This window comes from Coloeus monedula (assembly GCF_965178545.1).
Source record: "Coloeus monedula genome assembly, chromosome: 1".
Classification (NCBI taxonomy): domain Eukaryota; kingdom Metazoa; phylum Chordata; class Aves; order Passeriformes; family Corvidae; genus Coloeus; species Coloeus monedula.
The window spans coordinates 27,419,605-27,441,548 of NC_138781.1; the positions used below are offsets into that span (position 1 = coordinate 27,419,605).

Below are 21,944 nucleotides of genomic sequence, written 5' to 3' on the forward strand. Positions count from 1 at the left end.
TTGTAAAATATTGACATTTTCTTTAAAAAAAATACTTGGGAGGTACCAACAAGGATTACCTCTTTCTACTGGAATGAGATTGCTGACAGACAGTGATAACTTCTGGTAGCATATGAAATACTAGGGACTGAGATGGACAAAACAAGGACTAATGGTTGGTTGTTTTTATTTTTGTTTTAGAAGGCCAAGCTATTTTAGTGGTGACTGCTGTAGGGAGTACTGGCCACAGGACAGAATGAACTGTAGAATTCCTGACCAGTAGTCCCATGAACATTCATGCAGTATCTGGATATTCATTCATAGTCCTGGCCTCATTCATTCAGTACTGATCCAGCACCTCTTCAAATGTTTTTTCATCCTGGGTCACTGGATAATGATATAAAATTATTAACTTGCATAAACATGAGTGGAATATGACATACGTATTTTTATGTATTTGTAACTTGTCCTAATTGAAGGATGTTTGGGTCATTGCAAATGGCAATTTTTTTTGTTACGCTCTGTAACTTCGCACTCTGTAAGGTGCTCTTTGAAGCTTTTTGACAACTATATTTGGTTCATATATACTGTCTTCTATCTCCAGAGTGTGTCATCTTAAAGCTGTGGTCCACGTTTCTTGAGCTCAAAGTGGCTTAATTCTTTGTAAACATTGCGAGAGGTGGTTTGTCAGAGAGTATATCCATGAGACCTGCATCTTCCTTATTGAAAACAAGCCCCACTCTAAGTAACTGTACAGTTTTCCTTTTTAAATACTGAGGACAGAACTGTTTTCTGGAAGCGTGGTAGTGGTATTTGCTGAGCCATGTAAATACACTCTTTCCCAACTCACTACTACTGAGTTGATGTTTGTGATATGGGAAGTTATCTCTGATTCTTGTACCAAGTTAGATTGAAAACGCAACAAAATCACACAATTTCTTTTTTCTTCTGTTGGGTGTTAGTGCTTAATCAAAGACTTTCTGCATGATTAAAAGATTTCAAATCAGTACTGAGATTTCTTATGGAACAAACACTTCCAGTAATTCTAGCAGTAGGCGCATTTTAGAAGTAGGCATATTATTGCCTGCTACCGATTTTCTCTGTGGGTCAGATTAGGCAAGTCCAGGCTAAAAGCAAAACAAAACCTGTGTGCTGAAAGTTGATTCTTTGGCACCATTTCTTCTGTAATTTTGTTTATGTTGCATAGCAATGCTTGCTGATTTAGAGGTAGTCGAAGATTGTTTCAGTAGTTCTAAAGGTGACCTGCTGTGGCAGGTTCTCTGTTCACTGCTTGTGCTTGAAGAGCTGAAATGAAGTGAGCATGACTGTGGCATAGCCAAACAGAAGTGATAGGCTGTTTTCTATGACTATATTGGGATTAAACAGCAGAATGGGAAGAGTGCTTCAAATTCAAGAACCATGTTGAAATAAACTATAAGAAGAGCTGAAAGGAGATTGTTTCCAAGTCAGAGGAGTGTGTGTCTGTAACAGCTTTTCTGTGGCTCTGTGGGAGCTAATAGCCAAACTGCTTTGTAGTTGAAGCTTGTCTGTTTTGTAATAGGGATGATGAGACATGGTTGACTATGATAGTAGAGCCTATTCTGGTAAATCAAGAGGCTGCTTGTAAGTTCATGTTTATAACTCCTTTCCTGCTTTACCTTTGGTATATTTGTGAAGTTTTGTTCTGTGATTCACACAACACCCTCACCCCCATCATAGTATGATTTTGCCTTTCTTTTCTAGATCTACCTTTTTTGTAATTTTGATTGCTCTCACATTTGCACAACCTGTTTCAGAGCAAGCTTGTTCTTAAAAACAAAATTTAAGGAACTTGCATGCCGTGCCTCATCTTTTGGTTGAGATGTTTCGTGTCTTCCTCAGTAACATTGAAGTTAAAGTGCTTCACTTATATATATATATATATATAAATAGGATAATAGTGAAAATTCAGGACTTTACTGATCTGCATGGGTATTTTCTGTGGAACTGTCTGAACACAGGTAGCAGAAATATGGTGTCTTTCCCTTGTAATAACACAGAGAGAAACAGGAATGATTTAAATCATACATGCAGGGTGGTAGATCCAAGAAACTGGTTCCCAATTCCAAATATTGTTGTAAAACCCTATGACTATTTGTTTCTCTTATAAAAGCTTTATTTTTGGTGCAGCTCTTTAGTTATTAAAGCTTTTTGTTTTACTTTATATATAGCGCATATTTTTGCCATAATAATGGGCAAAATAAACGTTTTGTAAGAACTGCTCATCATAGAATTTTTGAACATTTTCATAGGTATTGCTTACATCTGCATAAGCAGATCATAGTAATTACTTTCAATTGTGCTTTCCAGTACATAAATTAATGACATGACTGGTGCTGCAGTGTTATGGAGGGCTGTGCTCTCTGATGCTTACCAAATAGAAATTCACCTTAAAGCTTTGGGTTGCACGACTTGAAGACAATGTATCCTATAAAAATAAAGAAGTCAAAGTAACTTTTAGCTAAGCAGACATGCGAGATTTTGAGGGAATATTGTTACTTAAAGCTTCTCTCTGCTTCATCGTTGGAGTGCCTTTCTCCAAAAATCTTAAAGCAGTAGTAGTTTGGTCTGTGTGCCTTTATTTACTTAAGTGCTTGTGAATACGTATTTGTGTGTGTATACACAAATTTATGTAAACATATGACCGTAAAAAGTAGCATTGTGAAAGCTATTGTACCTTATATTTTTCTGTATTCTAGTGTCTTAAGGCCTAGAGGTGTTAACAAGTACTCTGTGTGTGGCAAACCGAGGCTTGTAAAGAGGAGTGTGCTCATTTTAACAAGTGCAGGGAACAAAACTCCAAATAAGCTACTCCTTTTTCCCCCACCCTTTCTGATAATGGAGGAACAATAGGGAGAGATTTACTAAAATCACGATAACCACAGCAGTATTAATAGCAAAATGTATACGAGAGAGAGTATTTTACCCACAAAGGGGTATTCACCCCTGGGAGCAAACAAAAATGTTTCCCAAAAATAGTGCTGCCAGTATGGTCTCTGGACAAAGGCTTTAAGCTGAGGAGAGCCCTTGCAGCTTAACATTCCCTTGCCCCAGTCTGAAGAAACTAGCAATAAACTGGGATGAAACTTAGAAGCCAGATCGCTGGCATTGTGCTTCCCGCTGTTTCTCCAGACTGCTGCGCCCGGCTGTGTTTGGCGGCGTTTGCCCTACTCAGTTGCTCTACTCAGTCCCCCACGGCCGGCACTGGCACCACACCACCAGCTCTGGACAGGGTTTTGGGCTCTGTCTGTCTGTGCCAGCTCAGGTGGGGGTTTGGAATGGAAAGGGGACCACCAGTGGTGGAGAGGGGGCTGGGGCCGACTGATCCCAGCACCTTCTCTCTGGAGAGATCCAGTCAAGATGGCAAGTTTTTAGTTTCTGGCACTCAGCTCATGCTGCCGAACCCATGCTCCCAGTGATGATGTCTGTGGTATAGAATTAAACAGTGCTGAAAACTCCATCCCCCTTTTCTCTGTAACCCGGACAAGAAGGAAGAATACAGAAATATGCTCTTGTATGCTGGCCCAAAACTTTTTGAAAAGTATGTAAACTGACTTCCTTGTGTTTTGGCTACTCATAAAGACTCCATACTTCCATGAGAGTGGGGAGAAACTGTTATCTTTCCTGCAATCTACCCTATTCTGCTTTTCTAGACCAGCAAATATTCCAAGTACTTTCATGTGTCCTATTTACAGTGGTCTTAAGTGCTTTTGAGATAAAGATGATGAACCTTCATAACATTATAATGTAGCCAGAATTATCTAAAATTTACGTATGGAAAAGTTAAAGGAGAAAGGTCTTGAGTTAGTCAGGGTTACACTGATCTGTTACCCAATCCATGACTAGTTTCCCTGTATTCTGACTTGGTAGCCACTGGTCTGTCTAGCAAACCGTGATGCCTCCTGGTGTCTTTTGGTATAGCCAGGAGAGATCTGAGGTTATACTGCTTGGATTACTCTGAAAGAATTAGAAAGCATGGAAAGTTAATGGACTTGATATTGTGTTATCCCTCACTGAACTTCACAGGAGAACTATTCCTGTTGAACATGCAAATTGGAAGAAATGGACTCAAACACAACGTGTGTATCTGACTTTGTGCTTTTGATTATACAGGATGGATATGCCTTCTTGTCACAAGTGTGTACTAAAATTTAACCTCAAATAATTAAATACATGGTTTTTTTGTTTTGTCTCCATTCAAAGCAAATTTGCTCCATCGTTTAGATAATTTTAATGTGCTTATTATCCCTGTTAATGCCAGTTAATAGCAGAACATAATGTTGATTTTTTTTTTTTTAAGTTTGTATTATTTAAAAACCCATGTTTAATTCACCAATTCAGTGGTGAATTGGAATTCATTTGAATAGACTTGTAGTTTTTTGAACTGGAAGTGTAGTGTGAGAAGTAATTAAAACTGACTCTTACCAGTGAGTATAATTTTTGTGTTTTCATTAACGAACATCCACATTTATGACTTTGCATAAGATGACTTTTTGCAAATAAAAACATATCTAAATGAATTCCTATTTTCTTAGTTCTTTTATGGAGCATGTTAATAGCATTACTTTAGCATCTGTTCAATTTTGAAGTTCTGATGGTGATTTTGTACTTTTTTCAGAAACTTTTTTCAATTTAGTGTTCAAAGTTTGTTAATATGTCTCTAGCTTCTGTATTTTTAATTTTCTCCTAACTATTTTTTTCAGATTTAAAACCTACTCCCTTAGGAAATACGTATTAAAATTAATTTTCATAACAAACATGTCCTCCAAATCCCTGCCACTAAAGCATGCTCTCATCAGAATGAATTCAGCAGCACATCAATGTAAAGATTAACAATCTTGTCCAGTGGAGGATGCCCCTGCCCATGGCAGGGGGGTGGGAGCTAGATGATCTTTAAGATCCCTTCTAATCCAAACCACTGCATAATAATATAATTAAACTGCAGCAGCAGTAATTAATGGATTACAGATCAGTGGGCAGCTTTAAAAATGAGGATGTGGTAGAATGAAAATGATGAAATAGGGTGCATATTTCTTGAAGATTAATTCCTACTTTCAAAATCTTGGTTTTCAAAGTTAAATACTGTCAGGAATATAAGAACATCTTACTTGTGTTTTGCTTGGTTGCGTAAAGTGTACGTTTTAGGTGTTCATTTGATTTCCTGACTTTTGAATTTATCTTAAACACAAACACTTCAATATGTTTCTTTTTCTGCTCGTGTGACTGCAGTCTTAAAAAGAAAATCTTCCACTTTGCAGGCAATGCTCAGAGTGTGACCAGGCAGGTAGCAGTGATATGGAGGCTGATATCGCCATGGAAACCTTACCAGATGGGACCAAAAGATCAAGGAGGCAAATTAAGGAACCAGTGAAATTTGTTCCTCAGGATGTGCCTACAGAACCGAAGAAAATTCCAATCAGGAACACGGTAAATGATGGTGGAGCTGATGTTTTGAGGCTCATATTCATAATAATATTGTTTCAGATGACTTACATTGTGGCTATTTTGAACTGAGGTATTTCAGTTAGATTGATGTTCTGTTTTTGTTACTTATTCCATTTTCTCCTTTTAGTGCTTTATTAGTTGTGGTAAATACAGTTTTGGTAAAGTAGAAAGCTGGGAAACATGGTAATTAACTGAAGAGCTGTACAAGCTTAAGAAGAAATTCAGTTTGCACTTAAACTTAGCCTTTACAGTTCTTCTTCGCTGTAGTAGTAAGGACACTTACTAGGGAAGATTTAAATATATTGAATTATAGCTGTAAAGTAATTAGTCATTTCCTTATCTACAGGCAACCTGCTGACTAACTGCACATTTTGTGACCATCACAGCACCCTGTTATTTCAGTTTGTTTGCCTTCCTAGTCTTATTAGTCATTGTATGTTTTCTTAAACTTTCTTGGTTGATAGAATTTTGAGAAGACAAGCAAAAGCTCTTGCTTTCTGTACTGATGAAATATTTAGCATCTTTCCTTCCTTTGAAAGTAGAATTTTTTTATTAATCACTGTGCACTTTTACTTAAATTTGGCTCTCTTACTTATTCATAAAACAAGGCTTTTCATGTGTGATGTGTCATATCACCTATAAAAAGTACATAAAAATATCAAAGGGCATTTAGGTCCAGTTTACAGGATGAGTAGTGTTCCCATATCCCTTCAGACATAAGTGGTTCATCTTCCAATATATTCCTTATTATCAAGAAATACTTACAATGTCTCACATTGGAGTTAAATAAACTTCATCTCTCATGCAGCGCAACTTTATTTTCTTCACAAAGCTTTCCAGACATTTTATGATTGTACTAGCACATACCATACTTAACATATACTGACAGAATTAAGGAAGTATTTTCCTGACCCAGTGTTAAATGTTTGCTTTAATTTTGGGCCACAGCTTTGATTTACCTAATGGCTTCCCTTTCCTGGTCTGTGACTCAGAACTTTAAGAATGACTCAAGCCAAGCTGATTAATTTAGCTCAAACTATTAAGAGTGTGAGAAATCCAAAATTAAATTTTGAGAAACTACTACTTCTTTCTTTTCCTTGTTGAGGGAAAGTACCCTTCTTCCTTCTGCATAAGAGCTTGTAGAATCTTACAGCTGCCTGGGTAGGTTGAACTTACTGTTGTTATGCTGTTATTCATACAGAAAGAAGACTTATCTGGTGTTCTGCTTACTGAACTCTTTGTCTCTCATTTCTCCTGTTTCTTCTTTCTTTCTCTTCTCTCTTTTTATGCCTAATTTAGTGCTGTTAGGGTGTGGAGAATCGTGATTCTGCGACTAAAGAGAACTGAAATTATTGCAGGAAAGACATTTGTAGTTGTAATAAAAAAAGGAGTAGTATAAGGCATTGTTCAGAAATCAATAGGAATGCAAGATTGGTTTGTTCTAAAGCTCGTATAATAACTGCCAAGGTTCTTCTGTGCAATATGGAGAGAAGTCTGATTGCTCTGAAGTGTTCCCCTCATGCCATGATGCTGTGATGTGCTGAACTGGTGCTACATTGGTGATTTGGCACCTCATGTGCCAAATCAAATCTACACACATTGTAGTATGTAATAAAGAATTAATTGATTTTCAGTGGACTGATGTGTTGTGTCACTGTATGGCACTGCACTGTGCAAAAATCACTGCTGCCAGTCTAAGAAAGATTTTGTTCCTTTGCTTGAATTTTCAGTCTCTCTTTCAGTTCTCTCCAGTTCTCTACTTTTGTACGACATACCGATTTGCAAGATTGCCTCTTTGCTGCCCTGTGGGCGGGGCTTCTCTGTCAAAGAGGAGCATCAACCACTGACTGATTGGCCTCCTTCTGGGTAACTCCCCTACTATATATACTGAGCATGATGTTCTATGGTGTGGAATATCCCTTTGGCCAGTTCGGTCGGCTCCCTCCCAGCTTTTTATGCAGCTCCTCCCTGGCAGAGCATGAGACACCGAAAAGTCCTTGATTTGAAGTATGCATAACTTAGCAACAGCCAAAACATCTGTGTGTTACCAGCATTATTCTATCCGCATTTTTGAGGCCAGATTAGCTCAGTTAGTCAGAGCATGGTGCTAATAATGCCAGGATTGTGGGTTTGATCCTTGTATGGGCCATTCACTTGAGAGCTGGACTTTGATGATCGTTGTGTGTCCCTTCCAACTCAGAATATTCTGTGATTCTCATACTAAGTCCAAAAACCACAGCACTATACCAGCTACTCAGAAGAAAATTAACTCTATCCCAGACAAAACCAGAATGTCCAGAGACCTGTGACAATTGGAGCACACTAGTGTTCACAGCTTCTACATGACATTGGAGACTCAGTTTCCTTCTGTAATTTGGAAGTGTGAGAGAACTAACACTGAAACAGGTTATTCAGTCAGGATAATGCTTCTTCCTTGTACAATTCTCTACATTAATTGTGTGCCAGAACAGTGTTTTATAAAACACTATATAAGTGTTTTATAAAAAGCTACATAAGCTTTTTAAAGAACCCTGTGAGTGCTCTCTAGGATTTCTATCTCTTAGCTTTCAAATATTTCACTGCATATTTATATAGAATCGTAGAGTCACAGAATATTCTGAGTTGGAAGGGGCCCACAAGGATCACTGAAGTCCAACTCCTGGCCCTGCATGGGACACCTCCAAGAGCCATACCATGTGCCTGAGAGCATTGTCCAAATGCTTCTTGAACTCTGCAAGCCTTGGTGCTGTGACCACTTCCCTGGGAAGCCTGTTCCAGTGCCCAGCCACCCTCTGAGTGAAAAACCTTTTCCTGATATCCAACCTAAACCTCCCCTGATGCAATTTCAGGCCATTCCCTCAGGTTGTGTCACTGGTCACCAGAGAGAAGAGATCAATGCCTTCCCCTCCTCTTCCCCTCATGAGGAAGCTGGAGACTGCAATGAGGTCTCCCCTCAGTCTCCTCCGGGCTGAACTAGCCACTCCTTGCATGTCTTTCCCTCTAGGCGCTTCACCATCTTTATAGTCCTCCTTTGAACTCTTTCTGAGTTCAGATACAATAGCTGTAATAGCTTTATATCTTTTTCATATTGTGGCACCCAAAACTGAACACAACATTCAAGGTGAGGCCGCCCCAGTGCAGAGCAGAGTGGGACAATCCCCTCCCTTGCTCAGCTGGCGATGCTGTGCCTGATGCACCCCAGGACATGGTTGGCCCTCCTGGCTGCCAGGGCACTGCTGACTCATGTTCGACCTCCCATCGACCAGGACTCCCATGTTCCTTTCCGTGGTACTGCTCTCCAGCCTCTCATTCCCCAGTCTGTCCATACACTGAGGGTTGCATCATCCCACCTGCACATTCTGGCACCTGCCCTTGTTAAGCTTGATACTATTGGTGATTTCCCAGCCATCTCATTTAGGACCTTTGCAGGGCCTCTCTGCCTTTCAGGGAGTCAGCAGCTCCTCCCAATTTAGTATCATTGGCAAACCTACTTAGTGTGTCTTCAGGTCCTGTGTCCCAGTGGTTTATGAAGATGTTGAAGAGAATTGGGCCTAGTATGGAGTGCTGCAGAACCCCAGTAGTGACAGGTCACCAGTCTGATGTCACCCTATTCACTATAACCTAAGGAAATCAAGTTTGACAAGATGGACTTTCCCCTCATGAAGCTATGATGGCTCTGACTGGTGACTTTGTTGTCCTTTAAGAGTTTTTTCAGTATCTCCCAGAATAATCTTCTCCATGATTTTACCTCTCACTGAAGTGAGACTGACAGGCCTGTAGTTTCCAGGGTCCCCGTTGCCCTTCTTGAAAACTGGGACATTTGCCAGCTTCCAGTCAACTGGGACCTCTTGGATTCCCAAGACCACTCAAAAATCATCAAAAGAGGTTTTGTAGTGACATCAGACAGTTGAGTATTCTCTGATCAATCCCATCAGGCCCCACTGACTTCAAGGGGTCCAGCTGGAGCAGTAAATCCCACATAAATTCAGGGTTGACTGGGAATTTATCATTCTCACAGCCATGGTCTTCCAGCTGAGGGCACTGGGACCCCTTAGCCTATCGTTGCTGTTGAAGGTAGAGGCAAAGAAAGCATTAAACATCTCTGCCTTGTCTGTGTCCTTGTTTGTGAGGTGACCATCCTTATCCTGTAACAGGCCAATGTCATTTCTGCATTGTAGAGCAGCTGTTTCAGAGAATTGGGAAGACAGAGAGAAAGTCCAGCTGTTTGGACTCCATTGTTTTGGAGACAGCAACTATCATATTGTACATTAAAATGTAACAAGTTTACAAGAAGACTTTTCTGATTTTAAACTTCCGAAGACCATGTAAGTGGATATATGAGGGTGAATTTAAACATACCATACTTTTACTCTGAGCCAGAGTCTGTACAAATTATAAATGAATGTAAATAAACAAGACATTAGGTCTTTATACTTAATTTTGTTATATGACGGCTGTATTTACAGACAGAATTTAATGAATTGTTTATGCTTTATACATTTCAAGCCATATGTAGTGACCTTTTAAAGATTTCTTGCATTTCAGTGCATAACTTTTTAAACTACGTTTGTTTAAAATCTATTATTTTTATAATTCCAATTTCACACTTTTATAATCATTGCAAATCGTTATTTCTGCTTCCAGTTTATTTCATAGAAATTAATAGCTAATGATTAGCAAAGAGCTAATAGAAACCAGTAGCTAATTGCCTAAACCAGATACCTATAAACACCTTCCTTATATTTACTATAAATCTGAATATGTTTTTTAACATTTGCTTTTCAAAACTGTACAGTTTTTTTCACCTTTTTTTATTATAAAGATTAAAAGTATAGAATAGATTGTTTCTTTGGAAAATACTTTAAAGAGATACAAATAGTGTTTTTCAGCAGTAAATTGAGAGATTAATGATTTTACTCAGCTATGTATGTTCAGATTTTCAGAGTCTTTTGGAGGTGATCCATATTATAAAAACACAGCTTTTAACAGTCTGTTGACTTCATTTGCTGTCCTAGAAGAAATAGGAATACACAGATTTTTTTTTTTTTTATCAAACAGGTAATTGCTAAAATAGTTTTGTTAGTCTGGTGTAACATTTTTGCAAAATAAGGGTTTTTCTTCTGTCCTTTTAAAAAAATGATCCTAAGGAAGTTTCAGTGAACTTTTAAAAATTTTGTAAACTGTACTTTGCCTACTATATATGCTATTGTCTGGAAGTGTAACCGAGTTCCTGTATGTCACATACATACACATCTTCTAAAGTAATTTTGTGCAGCTGGGGCTAGCTGTGCTCTGAGAGTGTATGGATGCAGGTGTATCCTTTGAATTTAGGTAGTGTTTGTGTTGTTGAATATTCCATCTTCCAATAAATGCTGTCAGATCCTGGTACTCTTAATGAACATATTAGAGGAGGTTTTTTGTGTGTGGTTTGTTTTTGTGGAAATTCCATTTTTTATTCCTTTTTCTTGAGAAGCAGCTATCTACCCAGTGTTATAAAGGTGAAATTAAAGAATTTTGGGAACTTAATAGTTGAAGCCTGTAAATAAATGAAGTATTCTAATACTCTGATACCAAACCTATTTTACCTTTTTTCTTATTTGAAACCTGAAAATCTTTTTTCTGTAACTGCATTGTGTGTAATCAAGAGGAACAGACAGTAAATTTCTGTTTATCAGTAAAAAGTCTGTTAGTTAGTTATGGTTTTGACATACAGAATTGAAAGATTAATTTCTGTCAACTGAACATAAATGCTCTAGAAAAAAAACCAGTAGTCAGTCAACTTTCTAAAACTTACGGTTTTCATTATAATAAACATTGTAAAATACTTCATTTTCTTCATTAATTAATAGAAAAGTTCAACTGAGTCTATGACGTTGTAATGTCACAAATGTTAAAAGTAATTAATTTAGCTTGCCAAATACATGGATACATGATACTCTTCTGGCTTCAGATCAAATTCAGAATGAAGTGAAGTAAGATCTAGCTCTTCCACAATGCTTGAAGCAAATGGAATGTATTAGAGTTTTACATTTTCTTTTTTAATTTGTTTTGTTTGGAGTTTGGGGATTGTTTTGGTTGGTTGGTTTGATTTTTAAGAAAGCAAGAAGGAAAAAAACCTTGCAGGTGAAAGATCACTACTTTTTCATGCTGCAGTGGCATGGAGAGATGGACATATTCCAAATAGTATTCCAATGGTATCAGTACTGATATCTTTGTAAGTAAAGGTAACTGGCCTATCTATTACTTCTGCAAATAAGTCCTCTTAAATTGAGTTTTCCAGGAAAGAATCACTTGTTTTAACAACACCTGAAAATTGAGGTCTTTTGGCCTCTTTGTCCTCATTCTTCTGTTTCAGTTCTCTAAGTGTGTGCTTTGGAGGAAATGAGTGTTAAAAAGGATAGAAGTCAATCCTGCTCTTTATCAAATTCTGTTACTTGTTTAAGCCTGAGAAACAGTAGTTACAAGTTAATTGATAGACTCAGTGATAGTTTTTCTTGGCAGCAGGAATGTTGCAAAATTTTTGGTTTTCTAGAAGAAAAAGTTCTGAAGACAATGGAAACAAAAAATAGAGAAAAATTGTAATTCTATGTAATTAAGCTTTATGGTTGACTTGGTTTTTTTTGTAATCATATTTTGATTCATTACTGTTTCTTTTTGTCTGACAGTTCCCTTTTTATTACTGTCATTTTTCTGGACAATTTAATAGTTATTTCAGAGATATATTTTGAATAGTAGTGATATGTACCATTTAAGATACTCACTCTGATCTGTATTGAACGAGTGTGCCATCTGGTGTCTACATGGCAGTCCTTACCTTTATTTAAAATAATTTTATGCCTATGTGGTGCCATCAGTTGAACACTACTTCTGCCTTTTAACAAAGCAAAGAGTGTCAAAAGGATTTTTTTCTGCAGTTGGTTTCATCATAACTTTTTCATTGGCAAAGGAAGTTTGTAATTTCTAACTTTTCATAAGGGGTGGGTGATGTCATGGATTATTAAAAATTGCTATCTTGGCAGAACGGTTATGGTTAATGTGTAACAGGATAGAGAACACGTTATTTGTGCAGTTTCAACCTGTGTGGCTTTTTTCACCGGCTTTTGTGGTTTGTTTTATGCATGCTATTGATAGTTAGTGCAGTGATTTCTTCAAGTCGCTTTTTTGGTATAGTGAAAGTTTTCCCAGTTCTGTTTTCTGAGTGTGTTCTGTTTTGCTTGTGTTTCATACCAGAGTTATCCTCTGTTCTGTAGTAATGAAATTCTCCTTGCCATGACCTCTTGGTTTGGAATGATTATATAGCCTTCTAATGCTTACTGATTCCTTTTAATTTTTTTTTGTCTTTAGATTATCCTTATCAGTATATGAAAAAGGCTGCATAGGAGAGAGTTGAGGTTTGGAGGTTTTTGATGTATGTGATATGTATCTATGAACCATAGTTTGAGAAAAAGTAAAACTGTGGAAGTATATCGTTAGTGTGTCAGCTACTACTTGATATAAGATAGAAATGAAAATGTCTGAAGAATTTGCATAGGATCCAGAATTAAAACATGGTTGTAATCTTATACTGATCCTCTTCCCTGTGCATTTCAGCGTGTGTAAAAGACAGCTATGTGTCTTTTTCAAGTAGTTACTGTAGCCACAGGTCTGTCGGGGAAACATAAACAGTATGTGCTATTATTTCTAACAAGAAATGGGAGGTTTATAGATCTCCAAAAATCAACGCATCTAAAGTTCTTCACATTTTTCCCTCTTAAAATTAGCACGCACACACAAAACAACAGCTACAGACTTTTTGCAGAGGAAAGAAATTATCATAGTACCAATAGTTCTGAAAGCCAGGTATGTCTTCAGTAATTTCATTAATTTTTTAAACAGGAAATCTGAGACTAGTTTTGAATTATTTATATGAAATGGTCAAATGAAAATGCATGTTTTCGTAATGATATCCCGTGCCTCCAAACTCCAGGAGTGCTTGGAGTACCAACTAAATTTCCTGTGCTCAGCTTTGCAAATAAAAGTAATACTTACTTTGTAGTACCAGCACTGTTAGGGGTATCAGAAACTCAGTGCTGGAAAGAAGAGCCCTGTGTATATGACCATATTGTTTCTGTGGCATCCAAGAGGTTTAGAAGCATGAGCATAATAAGGATCGCCATCTTTCCTGTCTGCAAGCAGAAGCATGCATGCTAATGTAGTGAAATCCCTGAATTACCTAAAATACCTAGCTAGAATGGCATGAGCAGGTGTGCTGGGCCTCTTTGCTGCCTTTGTGTGCGTGTACAAACAGTTAAAGGAAATTCTAACCAGTTAGCATAGTAAGCAAAGGAGGAACTGGGAGCAGTGCTTTTTCGGTTGTGGTGTGTGAAATAGTTGGCAGAATTAATACAACTTTTGCAAATGACTGGGAATGACTTACGTTGTCTTAAATGTCATTGTGGTCTAACCCCTTCTTTGTTTATATTTTTTTCTCAAGTAACTTTTTGAAATTACCATGCAGAAATCACCATTGACCTTCTGAAAAACTGCAACTGAAGAGATCAAATCCAGAACCATGCTAGTTCACTTTATGTGGAGTGGGTTTGAACCCTTGCCACTGACCACAGATGCTTTCAGTACTTCATGCTCTTTTCCATGTGTTGTTAACATTGTTAACTCCTCTGTATCTTCTTGTGTAAACCAAGAAATTAAATAGGTGACAGTATACACTTTTATCCTCTAGGACCATTTCAGAAAAAGCTCACAAAGAGCATACACTTCTGACTTTTGGGAATTGCCTCTCCTGTTTTGGTCAGTTCACAAGTTCTGGATCAATCATGTTGTGGTTTTTCCTTCCAACTGGGAAAGCAAAAGTGCTCCAAGGGAACAGTCAGCCTTCTACTGCTGTCTTTGGATGAACTGGTTTAAAGCATAAACAATGAAATATAACAATGAGGTTTGGTGACAGCCATAGGGGTTTTGGGTTATGTTGGCACCTGTTCTGTCCTTTTCACCGTTGGTGCTTTCCCACCTGGAAGCTAACGTATCAACTCATTGCATCTGTTAGTGATGGCAAACAGACTGTTTCCTTTGCAGCTTTGCTTTGCTGCTTTGTTTCCTTTTGCAAACAGTCTGTTTCCTTTCAAAGACTACAGGGTTCATCCTAGACTTTATTTGTTCCTTTATAGATGTCTTTCATTTGTCTCATATATGGAATTCATTTTTCTGAGAATATTCAAAATCTTATAGTCAATGCATTATCTAATCTTCTTCATTTTATGTGTTTCATATTGTTGTCCAGTTGCTTATAAACAAAAATACGAAATGTAAGCATTCACTTCTAGCTTTTCCAGGTTCAAAATGGAGACTTCCACTTCAATCTTTCTTCTTCTCCTACAGTTGGGTTTGAACCCATTGTTGATCACATTTTCCCTCAGCATATTTTCATTCCATTTTGGACAGGGTTTTTTAATGTTCTGATTTTTTTAAAGTGTCTTGAGTTCACCATTTCCTCTCATGCATCACCCCATACCCTCATGCATTTGATCTGTGTCACATTATATCATTTATGATTTCATCATTCATTATTAATTTCTTGTGTCAGTATTCTATTTTTTAGCCATTTAAGTCCTGATTCTTCTAATTCCCTAAGCTAACATGCAAGTTTCCGCTCCGTAACAGCAGAATGCTGCACAGCACAGATGGATACTTCTGTGGCACAAAACGTGATGGCTGAAAGAAGCCAATTTTTTATTTATCTTTCCCTTGGCTGTGGAAGTGTATGCTCTAGTTCTCCTATTTTTTTCTTTTTTTTTTTCCTAGGCTTTCTCTAACATTCTTTCTTAATTGTGTTTCATTACTTGCATTTTATATTATAAAATGAAATGTATTTTATGGGATATTGTAGTAACTGTCAACCCAGATCATTGCAAATTAGATTAGAGAGGAGCAAACCAATGTTGGGTGTTTTGCTACTTCTCTTTCTTTCCAGATTTGATAACTGTTTGCATGTGATGCCTACCACTGCTTCCCTGTAGGGACTCTTGTAATGTTTTGTGGGAATTTTTAAAACAATAGGCAAGAGGTAGGATTCTCTTTTGCAACTACTAAATGAAAAATCAGAAGTTAATGAAATAACTGAAATAAGTGAAATGGGGTATACCTTAATAGTGTGGGATGGTTCTCCAACCTCCACAGATGGTAAGCCTTGAAATAAAAAACAAAAAAGGACATTGTTAATCTTTAGGTTTCATTTATTCAGAGCATTGGTCGTTTTAGAGGAAGGGCATTAAAATTGCTATGAAGGCTAAACCTTTGGTGAGATATGGTCAGGAAAAGATGTCTTGCCTTCACCTTGATTTCATTGAATCAAATGGCTCCGTTTCTTTACCCAAGGAACATAATTGTACAGGATTTTAAAGAGTTTAATTAGCAGTTTATTTGATGAGGTATGTCTTTCTCCTCAAAATGTTATGCTAAAAGAGACTAATAAGAAGAATTTAATCTTATTTTCTCTTTCATAATTTTTAACTTTTTTATCAAAGTGTTTCTTTTGTTCTTGTTTAAAAATATTTCTATTTTATGCTGGAATCTTAATTTTAATTCGTTGACCTTTCTTGGGCTGCTCAGATTATTTTGGGATGCATTGCTATTGAAATAAAATACTCTTTCTCTTTCAGTTCAATGTAAGGTATGTTCTTTGTGATGCAGCAGCTAAATCTTTGGCCTGTTTATTTCAAAAAATAATAGCTTTTAACTGGATTTCCTAATGAAAATAAGTTAGTTGCCCACTACTATAGTAGCATTGCCTTTAGTAACTGGTAGACCCATTATTACAGTATTTGACTGAGAGCTATGTATGCCTAGGGTAACTAAGTGTTGGAGTATTTATTAGAGCAGCTGAATGGGAAGGATGAGGCCTGAGTACGCAAAAGGTTCTCACTTCAGTTGGGGAACACAGGGAGAACTTTGGAATACGGTGGGAGGTGTGTTTTGGATGCACTAGAGAAGAAGAGGTTAAGAAGTCACTAGAGAAGGGGAGGAATAGAAATATGGTATAGTATCAGGAGGTCAGATTTTATTAATTTGACTGATTTTAGCATCAATTCATTCTTTTCTTTGTATTATTTCACTGCCATAATTGTGAAAGGAATGAAATGAAAAACGGAGTTTGCACTTGTTATGAGCTTGGCATGTTTGTCCGAGTTTTTGGGGCAGTTAAGGTTATACAGAATCAGCCCTTAGCTATAGACATCTGATTTAAATCTTCAGCTGCCTATGTAGTAAACAGAGCTGCATGGTGATTCCACTCTGATGCTGTGGGCTCCAGAGCTCAGTCTCACTCCCAGAGTCTCACTGTTACTAGTAGGGAAGTGTCTGAGCACATAGCACACCTTGCCCTTACTGGAGTGCCCACTGAATGAATTCCAAAGCTGTGCAAGTGCACAACTTAGGATGAAACACAGCCAAACACTTGCCAAAGTGGTCATTAAACGTCAACATTTGAAATAATTTTTCACAGAAATCTTTTATTTCTACATGTAGAAAATTTTATAGGTGCATATTTTGAACCACTTTCCACTGTTCAGTACTCCTTAAAAAATTATTATTCTTGTCCTAAAGTATCACCTTGTCACAGTTGCTGCGTATGGGTTGCATCTCTCTTATCCACACCTTGCTCTTTTTTGATCTGGACTGAGTTGTCCATCCCAAAAGGTAGAAGTTTTACAGCATTTCTACCGTCTGCAGTAAAATAAAAAAGCTGCTGAGACAGCAGTGGCATTAATTGGGATTTTGCTTGAGTGCTGATAACATGTCTTTGCTTCCCTGACTTACTGTTCGAACACTTTGGAAATGCAGGGACAAATTTCTCAAAACTGTCTTGCTCCATTTTACGTTACAGGGAAATCCTCAACTGAAGGTATCTCTGTAGTATTGAATTGCCAGGTATTTCGAGTAAAAAAAATCACTGTTTTTATATGCATCTTTTATGGGATTAGCATAATAAGATTTGAATATGAACAAGTTTATCTCAGTTGTAATATATGCCATTTAATAACAAGGTTCCTTTAGCTACTTTTAAATACCAAATCTTAAATTTTAAATTGTTTACAGAGAGTACATGCAGCTCTAATATTTTATATTTTTAATCTCTGATGTTTTCATTCTGAGCCTGCTAATGACAGAAATTATTCAAAGCAATTTAAAATGCAGTACTTTGAGGCAAACAGCAGTGAATAATATTGAACATAGTAATCCAGATTTACCTGATTATTTCCAGTTAACCTGTAAGGTAACTTTAGTGACAACATATGTAAAATGACAAATGTCAAATTACTGGAGGGCTGTTGCTGAAAATCAAAGAATATCCAATTTTCAGTTGCAAATTTGATCTTATTTTCCATGTTGAATGCTGGCAATAGTAAAATGATCTGAGCAGAAACATTGCAAATATATTTAACTATGGAGGTCTCTTTGGAAAAAAAAGTGTAAAATTGTTATTTTCAAAACATATAAAATATCCTACAAGTATGTGTGCTAAAGGTGTTGATTTTAATGTTTGTTTTCTAGTGATATCGAACAAACTCAAGTATGTTTGAAGATTTAGAAAGCTAACGAAATGATCATGCAAGTGTAATTTAATGTGACATTCCTGGTCATATACATAACACTTTATACAGCACTTTATACAGTTCAAAACCAATATTTTCTTGGCAAAAGTGACTAAATTATTTATAAATCTTACATCTCCATTTTGCTGAAGTTTAAATATGTTTCATTATTCCTTAAAATGGAGTTATTAACTTGTAATACTTTCTATTTAGAGTCAAAAGGAATGTCTTTGTTTCCTAGATGTCCAAATTATGTATCAGTTTTCAAGATAGCATTACTCTGATGTTACAAGGCCTACGCTCTTTTCTCTTGCTGCTTAAACATGAAGAGTGAGGACCGTAACACTGCCTTTATTGGCAGTGCACCATTATACCTACTTCTTTATAATCTGTACACAGCTGCATTCAGGAGGGCCTACACAACTTAAAATTATTTAACTTTGTAAATGTTCTTAGGACTAATTCCAGAGGCTGAAAGTAGTAAAATTGGCAGTCAGTATGCTGGTGTCTGATCAAACTTTTCTTTTGTCTAGTTTTAATTTGCAGTGACCTTGGATTGTTTAACATGTAGTTGACATGTGGCCCATGTTACATTAATACCTCTAATATTACACTGATAAATTCAGTTACCTGTAGTAAATCACTTTTTCCAGATTTGGGCACTTGGGTGTCTACTGTGTGGCTTGTGGAATGTAGCACACCTCAGTTATTAAATGTACAGTAAATATTGGTATGTATTAAATAGATAAGGTTTTACATTTTTTAATAAATCACCCTTAGGGAAATGTGAAAGAGAATCCTAACGGTAATTAAAGTATTTCAAAGAGCCATGAAGTAGACTAGCATTTTCCATTCAACTACATTCATTGCTACTGTAGTGTTAACTCTTGTCTAAAAAAGGGAAGTCTTCCCAAACAGAGCATTTTTAACGTATACAGATCAAAATCTGCATAAGTATAAAGTTGTAGATGTGTTGAAGTGGCAGGTTTATTTGCAGTGTAGCTGTATTTAAATCTGTAAAACTGTTTAAAATAGGGAACTGTGTTGAATTTGAAGCTAGTATAAATCACCTTCAAAGAGGACCCAAGCAGGAGAAGCATGATATTATTAGCTTCTTTGCAATTGGATTTATGACTGCTTGTGCTTCTAAACTGGTCTAAGATTTTTCTGATGAGCTGGTTTTTTTACTTTTTCTGAAGTGAACACCAGCTGTTTCAAAAATTTTTAAGAAATCATAAAGTAGTCAATGCTTTCCTTTATCATATGATAAATTGCTTCCTACTGTGATGATTTCCTCCCAGAAAAACAAGCATTTTCATGATTTTTTATATATTTTTGTTATTAATGTCAGTATGTCTGACATTTTGGGTTACTGGAATAGTCTCTGATGTTTCTTACTTCCTTCCACATCCCTTCTAATATACTTCCCTTATTAAACCAGAAGGAAAGTGTGTGATACTGTCAGCTTGTGGCACTCATATAATGCTGCTGTTTTAAAGATAATGTAGTGACTGAACCTGAACTCAGTCAAGTTGTGTGTAGCAACTTAAGAGATGCTTGTAAACCCTTGGTACTTGCTGTTAGAGTCTATGGACACCTCTTGTCCTCCACACTGTTGGTATTTATATTTTTTTATATTTTTTTGCCATCTGAAATACTGAAATAATTTCTCCTTTTTGTGTAGAATCATCAGAAACATCTATTGTGTACCAGTCATATGTTGGTATATGCTACAGCTTTATAAGCATTTGCCATATATCCATTATAGTAAGCTCCAGTTTGAAAGCTTTAATTCTTGTTACTCCTCAAAATCTGAGTTTTCTGTTTTGATAAAATTTTTAATTTTGATTTTTTTTTTAATCTTATCACTTGGCTTACAAACAGAGCACATTTTACTGCTCAGTGAATTTATTTTAATCCAGTGGTCATATCAATTTTCAAATTACTAGTTTTGGGAAGTTTGTGCAAAGTCTGTAAGATATTTGTAATTCTAGTGGCAATCTTTTTAAGAAGAAGACTTAGCATGCTCAAGTGTTTATATTTACTTTCTGGCTAATTCTATAGATTTATATCCAGAATGTGATTAGTGTAGTTGTTTGGCAATCGTTCTGTAGGTGATGCTTTAAATTATTTCTTGCAGTATGTTTTTGTTGTTGTTAGCAGTAATAGGTAAATAGCAATACCATTCTGTTGCCTAACACTGAATTTTAAATATATTCTCTTCTAGAGAACTAGAGGACGAAAACGAAGCTTTGTGCCTGAAGAAGAAAAACCTGAGGTTGGAATATAGTGTTTTGTTGTTTGTTTTTTTAACAGTTTCACAAAAAATTAAACTTTGGGCTGAAGTGTTACTTCCAAGGCATAATTGAAAATATTTGCTTTCCTTCCCTCCTTTCCCCCCATTCCTTTCTTTTTGCCTTGTGCTGTGACAGGAGCGTATTCCCAGAGAAAGAAGGCAACGGCAGTCTGTGCTGCAAAAGAAGCCCAAGTCAGAGGATTTAAGGACTGAGTGTGCTACCTGCAAAGGCACTGGAGACAATGAAAATCTAGTCAGGTAGGTTTGATACTCTGACCTTATGAGGAGTTAAAGTCCCATCTTTATCACTCTGTCATGATTAAAATGAAGAAAGTGAATTTTTTAAAAGCAAAATAAATTTCCTCCCCTTATCTAGGGGAAACATTGCATCAGAAATACTGACTAGATTCACTTATTGATCTGCCAGAAATATTTATATTTTAAATAACCAAGATAATCTGTTTTTCTAACACAGGAGAATTAACTTTTTCCCATCAGGGTGAATTGTCAATGTTTTAGAGCAGGTCAGAATGGTAAACCAGCATGTTAATGATATTAAAGCTACATGAGCATCCTAAAAGTAATTGAATTAAAATAATCAACAATTTTATGAGCTGAAATGTGGATTATGAGGAATTTAAGTTTTTAAAAAGGTATTAATGCTACCTCCATTAATGCAGATCATGAAAGGGTTGGATAATCATGTTTCTTATCTGAAACAGAAATGAAAAAAAGACCATTGAATGATATTTTAGTAGGTGCAGAAATCTAATTAAAGTGTAGAATAGCTGCTATTAAATAGCTACCATTGACCACAACTTCTGCCGATTTTGACTTTATAGCTCACATTGTAGCCTCTTTACAAAGCTGTAGAAACTGTTCACAATTCTTGAAAGAAGAATCATGGACCTTATCAATCAGAAGGTGGATTTTAATTGAATCTACAGAGATTTCATTAAAATGATCTGATAAGTTCAGATTAAAAGAAGTGTGTTGTATTTAGGTCCTGTACGTTTCGACCAGATTTTTCTAGACAAGTTCTTCTCTTTAGGTCACATATAATTGTTGCTTTTAACTGGAAGGATTACTTCAAAATAAGTATTTTAGTTTATTTCTGTGAGTCAGAGTTATGAGAGAAGTCAGAATCACTGATGACATAGGCAAGCAACACATAGGCAAGAATCAGGATGTGTCACAGGTACAGATACAGTCTTGTACATACTCAGAATAGCTGGTTTTAGTATCAATCACAGCATATGAGTTCCATAGAAGTTGATAAAATTTCAAGGTTGTGTGCCAGAGTGCAGTTGTATTTCCAAACTGGAGGCAGAGTGCCTGTTACAAGCTCATCAGTAACTGTGTGACTCTCATATATAGACAAGCTGCTACTGCTGGGTAATCCTAGATCCTACTCAGAACCAGACTGTGAAATAGAGGGGGGCGTTACAGGGATTGCTCGTGCAGTTACACTGATGAGAACTGGTGGCAGCAGGTTTTTATCTGCCCATGGCAAGATAAAGGGCTTTCTTAAGCCCTATAGTTTGCAAGAAATAAAAGATGCAGGAAGGCTATTTTGTGGTGGGAAGGAATCCTGGTAA

The 21,944-nt window shown here is 36.6% G+C and overlaps 1 protein-coding gene across 6 annotated transcripts in view; it reads left to right on the top strand.

The window, feature by feature from the left end:
- PHF14 (PHD finger protein 14) overlaps positions 1-21,944 on the top strand; it is a gene marked incomplete at its 5' end in the record, with an annotated part of 163,622 nt that overhangs the window by 48,801 nt on the left and 92,877 nt on the right. For all 6 annotated transcript variants that reach the window (XM_082296893.1, XM_082296892.1, XM_082296894.1 and 3 more), the window contains 3 exons: positions 5,277-5,445; positions 20,278-20,328; positions 20,483-20,604. In XM_082296893.1, coding sequence (XP_082153019.1) covers positions 5,277-5,445; positions 20,278-20,328; positions 20,483-20,604 — 342 coding nt within the window. The remainder of the gene's footprint in view (positions 1-5,276; positions 5,446-20,277; positions 20,329-20,482; positions 20,605-21,944) is intronic.